Raw genomic sequence first — 13,555 nt, forward strand, 5'->3', positions numbered from 1 at the left:
AAAAAAAAGACTAACCGCAGACGCGGCCCTAAAACATAGCCACTTCACTGAACTGCCTCTGCCCATCGATCCGTCTATGTTCCCCACCTGGCCGGCGAAAAGTGAACTGGGTGCGCGCAAAGCACTCGCCTCATCGCCTAAACCGCCCTCAGGTGGCTCGCAATTCAAACAGTTGGGCCGGGACGAATTAATTGTGGGCAGTACAGGTGGCAATGGCAGCACAACAGCAGGTGCTGCTTCCAGCAATAGCAAAGTAATATCGGGCATCATAACCGGTAATAAGAAAACCGCCACGAACACTGGGTTTGTGCTTAATGCAGGCATTGATCAGCGTCAACTAGCCATGGGCCCTGGATTCAATTTAAAATTCTAACCAGGAAGTCAGGCACTGCTTGCTATTGTTCTCTCATATTTGAGTGTGAATGTGTTTATTGGTACTACAAATTGTTTTTGTAATATTTTTTTAGTGAATAACTATCCCTTCTACAGCGAGTTTCTTCAAACACATATTTTGTTGTTACTACTTTTAAGCTCCTGTCCAAAAACTGTAAAAACCGTCAGATGTTTCGTTTTAATGCCTAATGACTAATAATCAATTTCCACTGAGAGAACCAAACGATTTTACTAACAGAAAACGTAAGAATCCGTTAGAGCTTAATATAAATTAATATTACCAGTAAATATAAATTATTATTAAAAAATCTAAGCAAATTTAGATTAAAATTTATCAATGAAATATGTACAAATTACATGCGTTGAAGAAGTCATAGAAAATTGGTGTCTTCATAAGCGATAGCAGGTGAAGAGCATTAGTCATACAAACACATACATATATGTAGATGGAACAGTTTAAGTAAATCATTAGAGTGGTGACTTGTATTCACAGATCTACACAAACAAGCACATAAAAAAAACACTCAAATACATTTTTTTCCTAGTTTTAAGAACTTTTTGGGGAGTAATAAAATGTTCTACATGTAATAAATATTTAGCTACAGGAAGACCTATTGTAAAGGAATGTTTGCCAGAATGGAAAGGAAAAGGGAAATACAAGGATATAATTTTACAACAAAAATAAATGAAAAATGTTTTATTGCAGTACTGATGCGGATGTAAGCGTTAAATGTTGTTGTTCTAGCGTTTACTTCGTACGGCCCAGATTTGTTGAAACTTTCCATTGTGGTCAAGACCCAGCAAACGTGCTGTTTCAACAGACTCGGAGGGAGAGGGATGTTAGTTGAATGGATATACGTGAAAGGATCTTTCCAGTTTCGTAGACTCGACTGCACATTCATGATTATTAGCAACGTCTCTATATAAATCAAAACTTCAGTTGCCAATGTAATACAACCATTTCTGGTCAATGAGTCTTACAATTAAAACGAATTATACCAACTTAATTTAATAGTTTTATAAAAGTATATTTTTATTTGTTTACTACGCTTGACGGGCAATTGACCTTATTCCCTATATAACTATATAAATATACCTCACAAAAAGTAAATTAAATACATTTCACAATACATATTCTTGAACTTGTAAGCATATATGTAATTCTAAAATGTAATCGTTTACGATCGTCACTTGCGACTAAAATCTTTATGTCGACCACAAGTAGAAGTATGTACTCTGCCAGTAGGGTACATATTCTCGTACCGGTCCGGCCACCATCTTCAGCAGTGGCACATTATCTGCGACAAACCCTAGCACACGATCTAACCGCGAGCTTGTCACACGTTCGAAAAATGGTGAGCGCATTAAATATAATAACAGATTGAGGCATCGACGTGATAGCTCTAATTTCTGTTCCTTGTGCATATGTTGACGATATTTATGGTACATACGTATGCTGATCAAATCCAATGTCAACGATATCACATACTGTTGCCAGCGCTTTTGACCAAATACTCCCATTGCCGCTAAGTGTATAAGTGGCTTAGCTATATACAGGTACTCGGCTTGTACCAAGGAGCAGTTTATTGGCTTGCAAGCAACCATTTCTTGTTGATCTTCGGGCAACTTAAAGTCACGATATTGTAGCGGCGGTGCACCTTCTACTCTGCGCACTACACGACCAGAGCGTTTCAATTGGAATGTAAAGTTGCTATCGCCAAATCCATTTTGAATGAAATTATTTCTTTCTTCTACTATTACACCTTTTTTCAGGGCGGATTTTTGTTTTTTGATAAGTGCGCGACGATTAAGCGCAGGAAGTGCTGGTGTAGTGATTATTTTTTCAGTACAGTGCTTAAGTATGAAAAAGCGACCAGCTGCTTTGGCAAATTGTACCACCGCTACGAATATCCATTTACCGCTATTGCCGAAAATACGTTTGGCCGAAATCTCAATCAAAACCTCACAGTACTCCAATGTAGTCAACATGACCTTTAGTCGATAAACATATTTTTCCTTTTTGTTGTTGCTACGTGCTACAACACTAGTACTAGCGTCGAAGTTCACTCGTGCCAAATCAGCCAATAGATTGTTGTTCCTCGACTTGTCGATTATGCGGTCATTGTAGAGCACCAACATATTGGATAGAGTGTATACGAGCTCGGAGACAACATTTGAATCAGAAATGCGTCCTAAAAGAAAATTCATTTTATTGGTGCAAGCGGATATGCATTAAGTACATACCAGCGATAAAATAGGATACCCATTTTGTTGTGGTTTCTACGTCGCATACAGTTTCGGGATTTGCGGCCACCCATTCCTCATACGATTTTATCAGTCTCTTCAAATTTTCCATGGTGTTTCCAGCTTTTCTGAGATGGTCTCTGCTGATTTTGTGCTCATCTATTTTAACAGTTTTAATCTAATCCCAAACTGAAATACTAAAGGTGGAATTAGTCATGAACGCAGAACTTATACTTAAGCTGAAATTAGTCAAGAACGCAGAACGTATGCTTAAACGCTGTTTGTATACGCAGAATTTTGTCGATTACTGGAGCCCTCAGTGTTGCTTACTACAGTGTTGCCACTCATCAATGCCTTTTCATAAACTTACCTTTTCAACTACAATTTTTCGTGCTATAATAGATGCTAGCTTAATATAAACTACTAACTTTCAACAAAAAACCTTATGCGATAGTAAACTTCAAACATTTTAAACATATTGTGAAAAGGAACTTACAACTTGTTTACCATCTGCAAAACTGATGAAGTGGCAACCATCTATAGAAGGAAGAAATCAGCAGCGGTGTTGAGTTTTCATATTCATGGCGCTCTGGTAAGACAGATCGTGGCAGCTGACTCGCGTTTACGTAATGGTAGGTTTACGTTCATGACTAATTTCACCTTAAAAATAGCCAACTCCGCCAGTGATTGAATTAACAATAAAAGGCCCTACACACGGATCGATTTATCGGAAACCATAGGACCAACCGCTAAAAGTTGGTGGTAAATAAGCCATGTGTAGGCAAGTTGGCAAACCTTCGTCAAGTTGTTCGTCAGGTTGGAGAAAAATCAAAAATTTTTGAGGCACGTTGGTTGTTGTTGTTGTTGTAGCGGCTACAACAACCCCGCCCAGATCGGTTGGTATCTCAGTCGTTGTCGTCAAGTTCCACTAACGGCAACCCTAGGAAGCGTGCAGCTTCTGCGGGGTTTGCCCATAAGGACAAGGTCGTTAGGGATGTCGGGTTTGCCGGGCATGCGAAGAGATGTTTCGAGTCATGTGGGGTCTCTCCGCATGGCGGACATTCATTAGGCACATCCTCATTCAGCCTACTCAGGTAGGAGTTTAACCTGCTGCAGTAGCCGGAGCGAAGTTGTGCAAGTGTGGTGCGCGTCTCCCGAGGCAGATGAAGCTCCGTCTCGTCAATGTCCGGGGGTGGTGTGCCTAGAACGGCATTCACAGGTCTAGAGTCTACATAACTCGAGACTGAGTCCCTGTGAATGCCGTTCAAGGCCTGTCTGTAGGCTGTCGGGTCCAGAGGTTGCTTAATGAACCTCTGGACTTCGTCCGTTAGTTCATATAGATGCCTCCTGACGTGCCTAGGCGAGGGCTCCTCTGCAAGCAGCTGTCTGCACGGGTGGCCACTTCTGTGGGTCCCAATCAGGAACTGCTTGCAGAGCATTATATTGTGCTCCTTCACCGGGAGCATTTGCGCCTCGCCGTGCAGGTGGTGTTCAGGCGTCATCAGGAGGCATCCCGTCGCTGTCCTCAGTGCGGTGTTTTGTGCGGTCTGTAGCTTCGTCCACTGCGTCCTACTAGTCCCAGGCGACCACACTGGCGCTGCGTAGTTCAGAACCGGCCGGCCTATTGCCTTGTATGTTGCCAGCAACGTTTCTTTGTCTTTGCCCCAAGTACTGCCGGCTAGCGACTTGAGGACCTTGTTGCGGCTCTGTACTTTATTGACAATAGCGGTTGAGTGCGCAGAGAAGGAGAGCAGGCTGTCGAAAGTTACTCCGAGTATTTTGGGGTTATTCACCGTCGGAATTGGTGTGTCATCGACGTGAATCCCCAGCGGTAGCCTGACCTCCTTCGTCCAGGTTGTGAACAGGGTCGCGGAGGATTTCGTAGGGGAGAGGGCTAGACACTTTGCAGTGAAGAAGCGAGAAAGTTCGGAGAGATAGCCGTTTACTTTCGAACACAGGTCATCAATTCCATTCCCAGTCGCCATAATCGAGCAATCGTCGGCATAGGAGACAATCGAGACTCCCTCTGGTGGTTGAGGGAGCTTTGAAATATAAAAGTTAAACAGTAGCGGGGAAAGGACACCACCCTGAGGAACCCCCTGTTTTATTTTTCGCTGCTTACTCGTTTTGTCTCTGAACATTACCGACGAATGTCGACCACTTAGATAATTTGCCGACCACCGTTTGAGCCTCTGTGGGAGAGAGGAGGCCTCTATATCTTCTAGTAGCGTGGAATGGCAGACGGTGTCAAACGCCTTTGACAAGTCCAACGCTACTAGAATCGTTCTCTCACAGGGACGGTTACGGTTAAGGCCACGAGTTATCTGAGTGTTTATGGCGTTAAGTGCTGTTGTTGTGCTGTGCACTTTACGGAAACCATGCTGATGCTTCGCTGGGGTCAGGTGATTTGTGAAGTACGGGAGTAGCAAGGCCTCGAGTGTCTTCGCTACCGGGGAAAGGAGTGTAATCGGACGATACGAATCTCCTTTGTTTGCAGGTTTCCCCGGTTTGAGCAGTGGGACCACTCTCCCCACCTTCCAGATGTCTGGGATGATGAGTGTGGCCATTGACAAATTGAGGACCTCCGTTAGGTACGCTACCCCCGCAGGACCCAAATTTTTCAGCATCAGCATGCATATACCGTCGGGACCCATGGCTTTGGAGGCTTTCGCCTTCCCGATGGCCACCTGAACTTCACCGCAAGTGAAAGCAAGGGGGGCACAATTTGTTGGCAGTTTGTGCAGCCTTCTGGTCACTCGACGCTTGGCTTTGTCCACCGGAGGATGCAGTATGAACTGCCGGCTAAAATAGCTCGCGCATCGCTCCGGGTCCGACGAAGCATAGTCGCCGAAGGAAATTTCGACTCTGTCGTCGTGCTTCGTCGGATTAGACAATGACCTCACGGTTGACCAAAGCTTGCTCACACCAGAGGTGAAGTTGCAAGTCTTCAGATGCTCCTCCCACTTCTTCCGCTTATGTACGTTTACAAGTTGCCGAATCTCCGCGTTGAGATCCCTGATACGGGGATCTCCGGGATCGGCCTGACGAAGGCTATCACGCTCGTTTGCTAAAACAGCCGCTTCGGCAGGGAAGTTTGGACGTGGGTCCGATATGCACCCTGCCGGTATGAAGCGGGCTGCAGCAGCAGTGATAGCCCTGCGGAACTTACGTTCACCGAGGTGGACGTCGGTTGGTGTGGGGAGCGATGTGAAGGTGTTTTCAGTAAACTTCGCGTAACCTTTCCAGTCAGCTTTAGAAAAGTTGACATAGGTCCGGTGTTTGGCGGAGGCAAAGTCGGTTGGTTTATCAATCGAGATGACTATGGGTAGATGGTCTGATGCTAGAGTCAGCATAGGTCGCCACGTTATGCTGTTTATCAGACCAGCGCTGACTATTGTGATGTCTGGCGAGCTACTGCAGTTACCCATAATCCTGGTGGGTGCGTCGTCGTTCATTGTGCAGAATGTCGAATCGTCTATCTGCTCAGCCAAGTCTGTTCCCCTACGATCGTTTGACAGGCTTGAGTGCCAAAGATCGTGGTGCGCATTAAAGTCACCTACTACCATACGGTTTTCACCTCTGAGGAGCGCACCTATATCAGGGTGATATCCTGCCGGGCAGCAGGTGACAGGGGGTATGTATATATTAAATATTTCGAGCTCGACATCGCCTGACCGGATAGCGATGCCCTGACATTCTAGGGTGGTATCCCTGCGGTCGATGTCTGCTTCGATAAGACGATACTGCACGGTGTGGTGCGTTATGAACGCTAAGCCACCACCATTATCTCGCTCGCGATCTCGACGGTGCACGTTGTACCCGGCACAATTCAACAAAGTTGAATTGCTGTGCAACTTCGTCTCTTGGACCGCAGCTATTAATATACCATGCCGACACATAAAGGCGGTTATCTCCTCAATCTTGCTCTGTAGCCCGTTACAGTTGAATTGGAGGAGCTTCATGTGGTTCGGGAGACGTGTTGTGATGTGGGGTGTGAGTGAGGTGTAAGTTCTTGCCGCCGTTGGCTGTGTGTGCTGCTGGGGTGATTGCCTCCCTGTGGTGGTATTGGGGGGCGTCGCAATTGATGCCAGCGACCGGGCAGCGCAACACGGGCCCTCGAAGTTCCCCGTCCAATCTCGCGTGGTGCGCAGACCTGAACATGCCCTAAAGTGGCACCAGCCAAGGCAGGTGTTGCACTTGACTGATGTCACATTACGGAATATTCTGGTCTGACATACCGTGCAGATTGTAGGGGGAACCAAGAGTTGTTGGCGGCGGCGTGTGGGTGGTGGTGCAGTTGTGTGTGTTATGTGGTCTGTGGTGGCTGTGGTATGTTGTTGTGTTGTGGCGACTATGTGTGGTTGCTGTGTGAGTGTGTGGGGCTGCACGGGCGGACTATGGGTTGCCGTGGAGGCTGCTCTATTTGAGCAACAGGGGGCCACGTACGACGTGGTCCACTGTCTGTGAGTCCGTAGTCCCGAGCAGACCCTGAGGTGACTCCACCCCTCGCAGGCATTACACTTGACTGAGGTGGAGTTGTGGTGTAAACGTCTTCGGCATACACAGCAGGTGTATATTTCTGGCCCAGGGTTTGACTCGATGCCAGCCCTGAGTAGGAGAATGCGTAGTGAATGCTGCCCTATGGACGGACAACTTCTGAGATACTTCGCCGACCTAAACGGGGTTAGATCGCCGAAACAACAGCCCTTGGTCGGGTGAAACCCGAGTCATTCCGGTACGTAGAACCGGCTGTCGTGGGAATGAAGAGGCACGTTGGTCAACTTGATGCTCTGTGTGTAGACAAGTTTTAATGGCGCATTAACGTTAACATGTGTTTTTCGGTAGTGAAAATGCGTATACTTTATGCAAACGGAGGCGGTAGCAAAACCAAATACATAAAAATGAGAAGCATTCCTAGCATAGCTTAAAAGTTTAACAGTGCTGTTGTGTTGTTAACAGTTCAAAAACTGTCACTCAAATGAAATCGGCCAACCAGTTGGTGCGTTTGTAGGGAATTTCGTTAAGTAGGTTGGTCAACTGATTGGCCGATAAATCAATGCGTGTTAGGGCCTTTAAGTCAACGGTCGATTTTTCTTTATCAAAAGTCGATAACATTGTACACCGATAAAAAAGTTCTTTACCGGCCGTCTTCACGTGCTGGAAAATCTCGTTTACGTGACGACGCATGCGAGAAACCGCACGTGTAGACCGCAAAAAGTACGAAGCATGCTTTTTCTCGCATACCGAGCGGTATGCGAGCTCTCGCTTGCTTTCAACTGTCATTTTTGTTGTTTGACAGCTATGTTCTCATTTCGCAGAATTCTTCGGAGTAGCAACATCGTTTATTTTGGAGGCAAATACAAATTTCTTTCGTTTCTTGCGTCTTTTTCTCTCTTTATGCAGATTTTCTAATTTTCTCAAACTTTTAAGAGCCTGCAAGGCTTGAACCTTCTTGTTTGGCGACATTTTACAAATGAAAAAGTATGCTGTCAAATGCCCAGTCAGCAAAACTCTATCTCGCTTGCGAGAGAAAAAAAGCAGAACGCATGTGAGATTTTCAAGCATGTGAAGACGGCCGGTTACTTTCACACAAAAACACGGGATACTCCACGTAAAAAAGTTATAAAAAGCCGCATAAAAAATCCAGTGAGTCAATATTAACCAAAAAAAAATATAAAAAATATTTCTTCATTTCAACATTTATTATTCCATGTAAAACTGAACATTAATGAAATAAATAAAATTGTATCTGTGTTTGAACCAAAAACAAAAATAAAAAAATATCACAATAAATACCCCACTGGGAAAATAGGTAAGCCATGTTTTCTTTCAGTTTTTAGTACCAAAATTGTCATCATGACCAATGTCATCTCCTAATAAAGCGTGATGCAATAACACAAGGTGTTCCGCCATATTGACTGCCTTACCGCAGAACTCCACAGGCAAACACCGATGGCCTAACAACTGTCATTTTGACGAGCAATATGATTGCAAGTTTTTGTGTGTGGGCACTTTGATGTCTTGAAATAAGCATTTGCCGCATGACGCCACCAGAAAACGTTCTCTCAATTTCGGTGTTTAAAACTATTTAAATCTTTAAAAAACTTGCTGAATAATTTCCTAAAACGTAATCATAAATAATCCAATAGGGAACAGATTTTTATATTGAATTAATTGTCAAAATAACATCGATGTTACCACCAGCAGGCTTTCTTTCAAATGAAAAAATGGCTGTCAAACTATCGAATTGCCTGCAATAGATGTCAAGCAATAAGCGTTGACATATATTGCAGCACATGAGAAATAGGCGGTCTCCATTGAAAATATATTTTGTGACATAGTTTTCACATCAGTGTTTTCCTGTGGAGACAGGGCCATGATGTCGAAATCGTCGATAGTGTAGTGGTAGTGATAACCAGACATTGAACAACCGGCCCTAAATGTACATTTATCCATACAAAATTCGTCACCTAAATGCAACTAAATGCAACTCCATTTGTACATTAAGGGCCGGTTACTCAATGTCTGGTTAACACTAATCTGAGGTTAAACACCGTTATCCACGTTTTCGACTCCATGCATACAACAGGGAGTCGGTAACGTCGATAACTATGTTTAACCGGAGATTAGTGTTAACCAGACATTGAGTAACCGGCCCTAAGAATCTAAATGCTAAAAGCAACCCTGTGATCTTCCAAAATTTCCACGATTCGAACATGGTTTAATGAAAAAAAGTGGCAACATGCTTTTTCGCGTAAACAGTGGCTAGCTGCGTTTCAGTGATCGCCGATCAAGATTTCATTTATTATTTTACATTATTTGGATAAACAAAAGTTACGCAAATTCGACAACGATGTGATGCTGATAGAAATCTGGATCAATTTGTGATCAACCCTGTTTGTTTTGTTTCCTAATTAAGTGAGGAAATTTTAATTGACAGCAGCGACAAATGAATACATACACAAACAAATTTTTGGTTATGGTTAAAACAATTCAAATTTTTGTATTGAAGTTTTGGTTTAAATTTTTTTTTTCCTTTTCAGTAGGGTTTTTGCACATTATCTTCTGCGTGAGAATTGATCGTAATAGATACGGATCTGAATAAGCGACTGGAACACGGCTGTTTGTCAAAAGCATACGATTACGAACTCGCGTAAATGTACATTTGCTAAATGCGATAGCATGAACGCTCTTCGAAAACATATGTTCGAAAGTGCTAAATATTGGATTTTAAATGCAGCAAAAACGCTGCATTAGATGTAGCCAGCGTTGCCACAGACAATTTTGTTTTTCTACCATAACCAACCAAAACGTACCAAACATTTTTTTGAGTTTTAATATTTGTTTTCAATGTAAATTTTTTTAAAAACTTTGATAACATAACATTTAGTAAAACTAAAACACAACTAGATTAATAAAACCAAATTAACTGCGTATAACGATTCATTTTACTGTACAGACTTATCCATGTAGAGTAAAATATATGTATCTTTACACATACATACATATCGTCACTAGATACGAATAAAGACGCGAGCTCAAAAGTTGATAGCGAAAAAAGAGGCGTAAAAAAAATTTCGGCGACGAACGACTCTTAACATAGGTGACAGCAAATAAAGCCGCGTTAACCTCTTTGACAGCGAAGAAAGACCCATAAACTTATGTCCGCGGTCAACTATGGCTGCATTTCTTTATTCATTCTGAACGTTTGGAATAAACTTTTTTGTTTATTTATTCCTTAGAACGTTCCTGATGATATGTTGATGTATATTTCAAACGCATTCTGTTTATTCCGGCTGTGAAATGGGATTATCCGGAATGTATAAAGAAATGCAGCCTATATTTTCGAGTGCAACAGTATTCCCCAGAACCCCCAAAGAGTTTTTCCGAGCTCTAGTGACGATACTATTATTATTACGCCGAAGATACCCGTGCTGTGACCTAAGAAGATATATTGTGCTAAATCAAAATTGTAATCACTCCAACCTTAAAGTATGTTCACATATAAATATTATCTCAACCAAAGCTCGTTTTTTAATCACCCCGTTTACACAGGTAAATCTCGATAAAGCTAGGATGGACACCGAAAAGTTATCGGTTAAATCTGAGATTATTTTATAATTACAGATTACCAAGGGACGAATTTTATATGGCTAATCTCTTTTTCTAATTACAGATTAGCGAGTTAAGCTCAGAAATGAGGATAATCTACTTATATGTGAACCTAGTATTTTGCTATTTAAAAAGCACTTTGGATGAGGCCATGCTCCAAATTTTAGATGGAGAAGGCAATCGTTCTTCAAGGTGTTTCAATCTACGATTCATGCTTCGTGGACAGGCACATAGAATATACCCATTTAATTAAAGCCGTACGTTAACTTGCAGTGTGCTGTCAGGTTGCCAGTAAGAGTTCTAAGTTCAAGGTGTCTTTTGGAGTTCCTGATGGAAAGAGTTATGCATATCTTTGATTGTCTCATTCCCTTTGACTTCCGCCAAAGGCAGCAGTTTGAGATTATTCCCAGTTAGCTCCTAAGTAGGTCTGCAGTGTATCCTTTAGATGTACCACAGAAAGGCTAGGGACCATGCAAACGCATTTGGGCTTCACGCTGTGCGAGACAGTCAGCCCTTTCGTTGCCTTCAAACCCTTCATGCGTGACGCTTTTGTGGGCTCGCAGGTGGTTCAAGAGTTTGCAAGCCTTGATGCCGTTTTAAAAGACTCTAAGGCCTTTAACGCTGCCTGAATGTCCGACATAATATTTATTCTGGCCTCATTTGCCTTCTACGATGACATTCGCGAACACAGACCTCGATTGGGAAGACTTCCGCCTGAAATATGGTTGTGTACGAGCCCATTGGCAGACTTTTCTGGAATCTTGGTCCAAGTACGCCATAAATTATATCGCTACCTAAAGGTGAAAAGGTGCCAAGTCCATTTTTCTTCAAAGTTTAGTTTTTGATGCAGAATGACAGGTAATACGAAACTACATCGATTTTTCGTCTCTTGAAAAATTTCTAAAAATGGACTTGGCACGTTTTCACCCTTAGGTCACCATATATATGGATGTCCGTATTGCATATTGGCAATAATAAGGTATACGTTTGTACTTAGGAATCAGGTATATTTACATGTTTGTGGCCGCCATTATACGAACGCACCGGTAAAATATTTGTGTAAAAAAGGTTGCTAAAATATTTGGAGATACGTACATATTTTCTATTTTCCGCAAATAACTATTACTCATTTTCCCGAAACCTGCCAAAATCCAATCAAGCATACCAGCCTACCAAATGGAAAAAACCTACCAGTTTTGGTAGGAAAAGCGAAAGTTTGGCAACACTGGATGCAGCAAAAACGCTGCATTATCGATGTATATAGCCCAACAGTTTGAGTGCTCTTGTAAATAAAGCCTTTCCAACCCAAACAGCTGATTGCTGATTGAATTCTTTTGGACGCGCGGTTTGTTTTTGCGTCTCCCGATTGTTTTGTTAAATTAGTGGCAATATGAGCGCAATCAACTTTGAAATAAGATTAAATAAGGAGAATAAAATATATCACGAAGGCGTATGAAACTAAGAAATCTGACAAATTAATATTTACTCACCAAAATCCTTTCAGGAGCTGTTAAGAGGCTGCGTGCATTTCAACTGCCCATCTGAGGCAAAGCATGACGGCATTTTGCTGACACTGGAGGGCGTTGTAAACTTGCAGTTAAGCACAAAAAATGTTGGTCTTTTTGATGCATTTTATAATTCTGTAAAGCCCATAACACTACTTAACACAACACTAGAGCTAGCAGCGCCTGGCAAATTGGCTTCTGGTAATTCTGAATTCCACTTTGAGCTACCATTGGTCTGCAACAAGGAACCTCGTGTGCTTTATGAAACATATCATGGCGTTTTTATTAACGTTAATTACCAGTTGCGATGTGATGTAAAACGGAGTTTTTTAGCTAAATCGTTACAGAAGACTCAACAATTCTGTATACAAAATAAGCCAACGCCGTTGGATACCAAAGCGCTGGCCAACACAGAAGTGAATTTCAGTATAAGTCCAGAGACATTGCAAAAGACTGCAAAGGAACGTATAAATATACCACGATTTCTAATAACTGGCAAACTAGATCAGACCGAGTGTTGTGTAACACGGCCATTGACGGGTCAGGTGTGTGCAGGTGTAAAAAATGTATCCTCAAATAATTAACTCTTATTAATTTCTTATAGTTAACCGTACAGCACTCGGAAGTAGCTATAAAATCAATTGAACTGCAATTAGTGCGTGTGGAGACCTGCGGCTGCGCTGAGGGCTATTCCAAAGACGCCACAGAAATTCAAACCATACAAATTGTAGATGGCAACGTGTGCCCAAAGTTGGAAATACCCATTTATATGATATTGCCGCGTTTATTTACTTGTCCGACATTGATAACAAAGAATTTCAAAATAGGTAACTATTCATACATATTATTGAATATTCCGAAGGTGTTAACTGCAATTTTCTTTTTCAGAATTCGAGTTAAATTTGGTGGCGAATTTCAAAGATGATTACGCTATAACTGAGAACTTTCAAATAGTTCTAAAACGTACAGCGCCACCTGCAGATAGTAAACTAAACAACCGAGGCATTTAAATTAGAAAGTCTTTGCGTTTAGCATGCATTCCGAAATAAGTTCGAAGCGGGTTACTTTTGTAGAGCAATCATACCTATACATATGCGTATCAAATTACGAGAATAAGCAATTAAATACTAGAAATGCATCATGTTGTCATGATCATATACATATGCCGTTATATTTCAAAAGTGGAAGCAATTAAATTGAAAACCAAATCTAACCGCATTTGGAAGATTAATTTACGGAAAAGCAGCCAAGTAACGTGCTGAAATATCAGCAGTAGCAATAATGATATATCGCTTCGTTTA

At 42.2% G+C, this 13,555-nt stretch overlaps 3 protein-coding genes across 4 annotated transcripts in view; 2 read left to right on the forward strand and 1 right to left on the reverse strand.

Moving 5' to 3' along the window:
• The window catches only part of LOC118739388 (serine/threonine-protein kinase PITSLRE-like), a 15,540-nt gene extending 14,461 nt beyond the window's left edge, over nt 1-1,079 (forward strand). The window contains exon 4 of one of the 2 annotated variants that reach the window (XM_036470673.1): nt 1-1,079. In XM_036470673.1, the coding sequence (XP_036326566.1) occupies nt 1-373 (373 nt within the window). In that variant the 3' untranslated portion in view covers nt 374-1,079. The other variant, XM_036470674.1, reaches the window with a different exon arrangement.
• A 317-nt stretch (nt 1,080-1,396) lies between these two features.
• LOC118739390 (peroxisomal membrane protein PEX16-like) lies at nt 1,397-2,880 on the reverse strand. Its single transcript, XM_036470675.1, has 2 exons — nt 2,638-2,880; nt 1,397-2,585 (listed from the first exon to the last, which is right to left on the reverse strand). The coding sequence occupies exons 1-2, from the start codon at nt 2,747-2,749 to the stop codon at nt 1,600-1,602; spliced, it is 1,098 nt and encodes a 365-aa protein (XP_036326568.1). The 5' UTR covers nt 2,750-2,880; the 3' UTR covers nt 1,397-1,599.
• Nucleotides 2,881-12,078: 9,198 nt separating this feature from the next.
• Nucleotides 12,079-13,549, forward strand: LOC118739391 (vacuolar protein sorting-associated protein 26C-like). Its single transcript, XM_036470676.1, has 4 exons — nt 12,079-12,199; nt 12,254-12,799; nt 12,859-13,081; nt 13,143-13,549. The coding sequence occupies exons 1-4, from the start codon at nt 12,140-12,142 to the stop codon at nt 13,262-13,264; spliced, it is 951 nt and encodes a 316-aa protein (XP_036326569.1). The 5' UTR covers nt 12,079-12,139; the 3' UTR covers nt 13,265-13,549.
• The last annotated feature ends 6 nt before the right edge of the window (nt 13,550-13,555 follow it).

This window comes from Rhagoletis pomonella, unplaced genomic scaffold, assembly GCF_013731165.1.
Source record: "Rhagoletis pomonella isolate Grant_MI unplaced genomic scaffold, Rhpom_1.0 Rhpom_scaffold_00005, whole genome shotgun sequence".
Classification (NCBI taxonomy): domain Eukaryota; kingdom Metazoa; phylum Arthropoda; class Insecta; order Diptera; family Tephritidae; genus Rhagoletis; species Rhagoletis pomonella.

Coding starts and splice junctions, on each gene's coding strand:
- LOC118739390 (XM_036470675.1), bottom strand. CDS start 2,749: ATGGAAAATTTGAAGAGACTGATAAAATCGTATGAGGAATGGGTGGCC. Junction 2,586..2,637: donor GGTATCCTATTTTATCGCTG/GTATGTACTTAA, acceptor ATTTTCTTTTAG/GACGCATTTCTGATTCAAAT.
- LOC118739391 (XM_036470676.1), top strand. CDS start 12,140: ATGAGCGCAATCAACTTTGAAATAAGATTAAATAAGGAGAATAAAATA. Junction 12,200..12,253: donor ATAAAATATATCACGAAGGC/GTATGAAACTAA, acceptor AAATCCTTTCAG/GAGCTGTTAAGAGGCTGCGT. Junction 13,082..13,142: donor AACAAAGAATTTCAAAATAG/GTAACTATTCAT, acceptor TTTCTTTTTCAG/AATTCGAGTTAAATTTGGTG.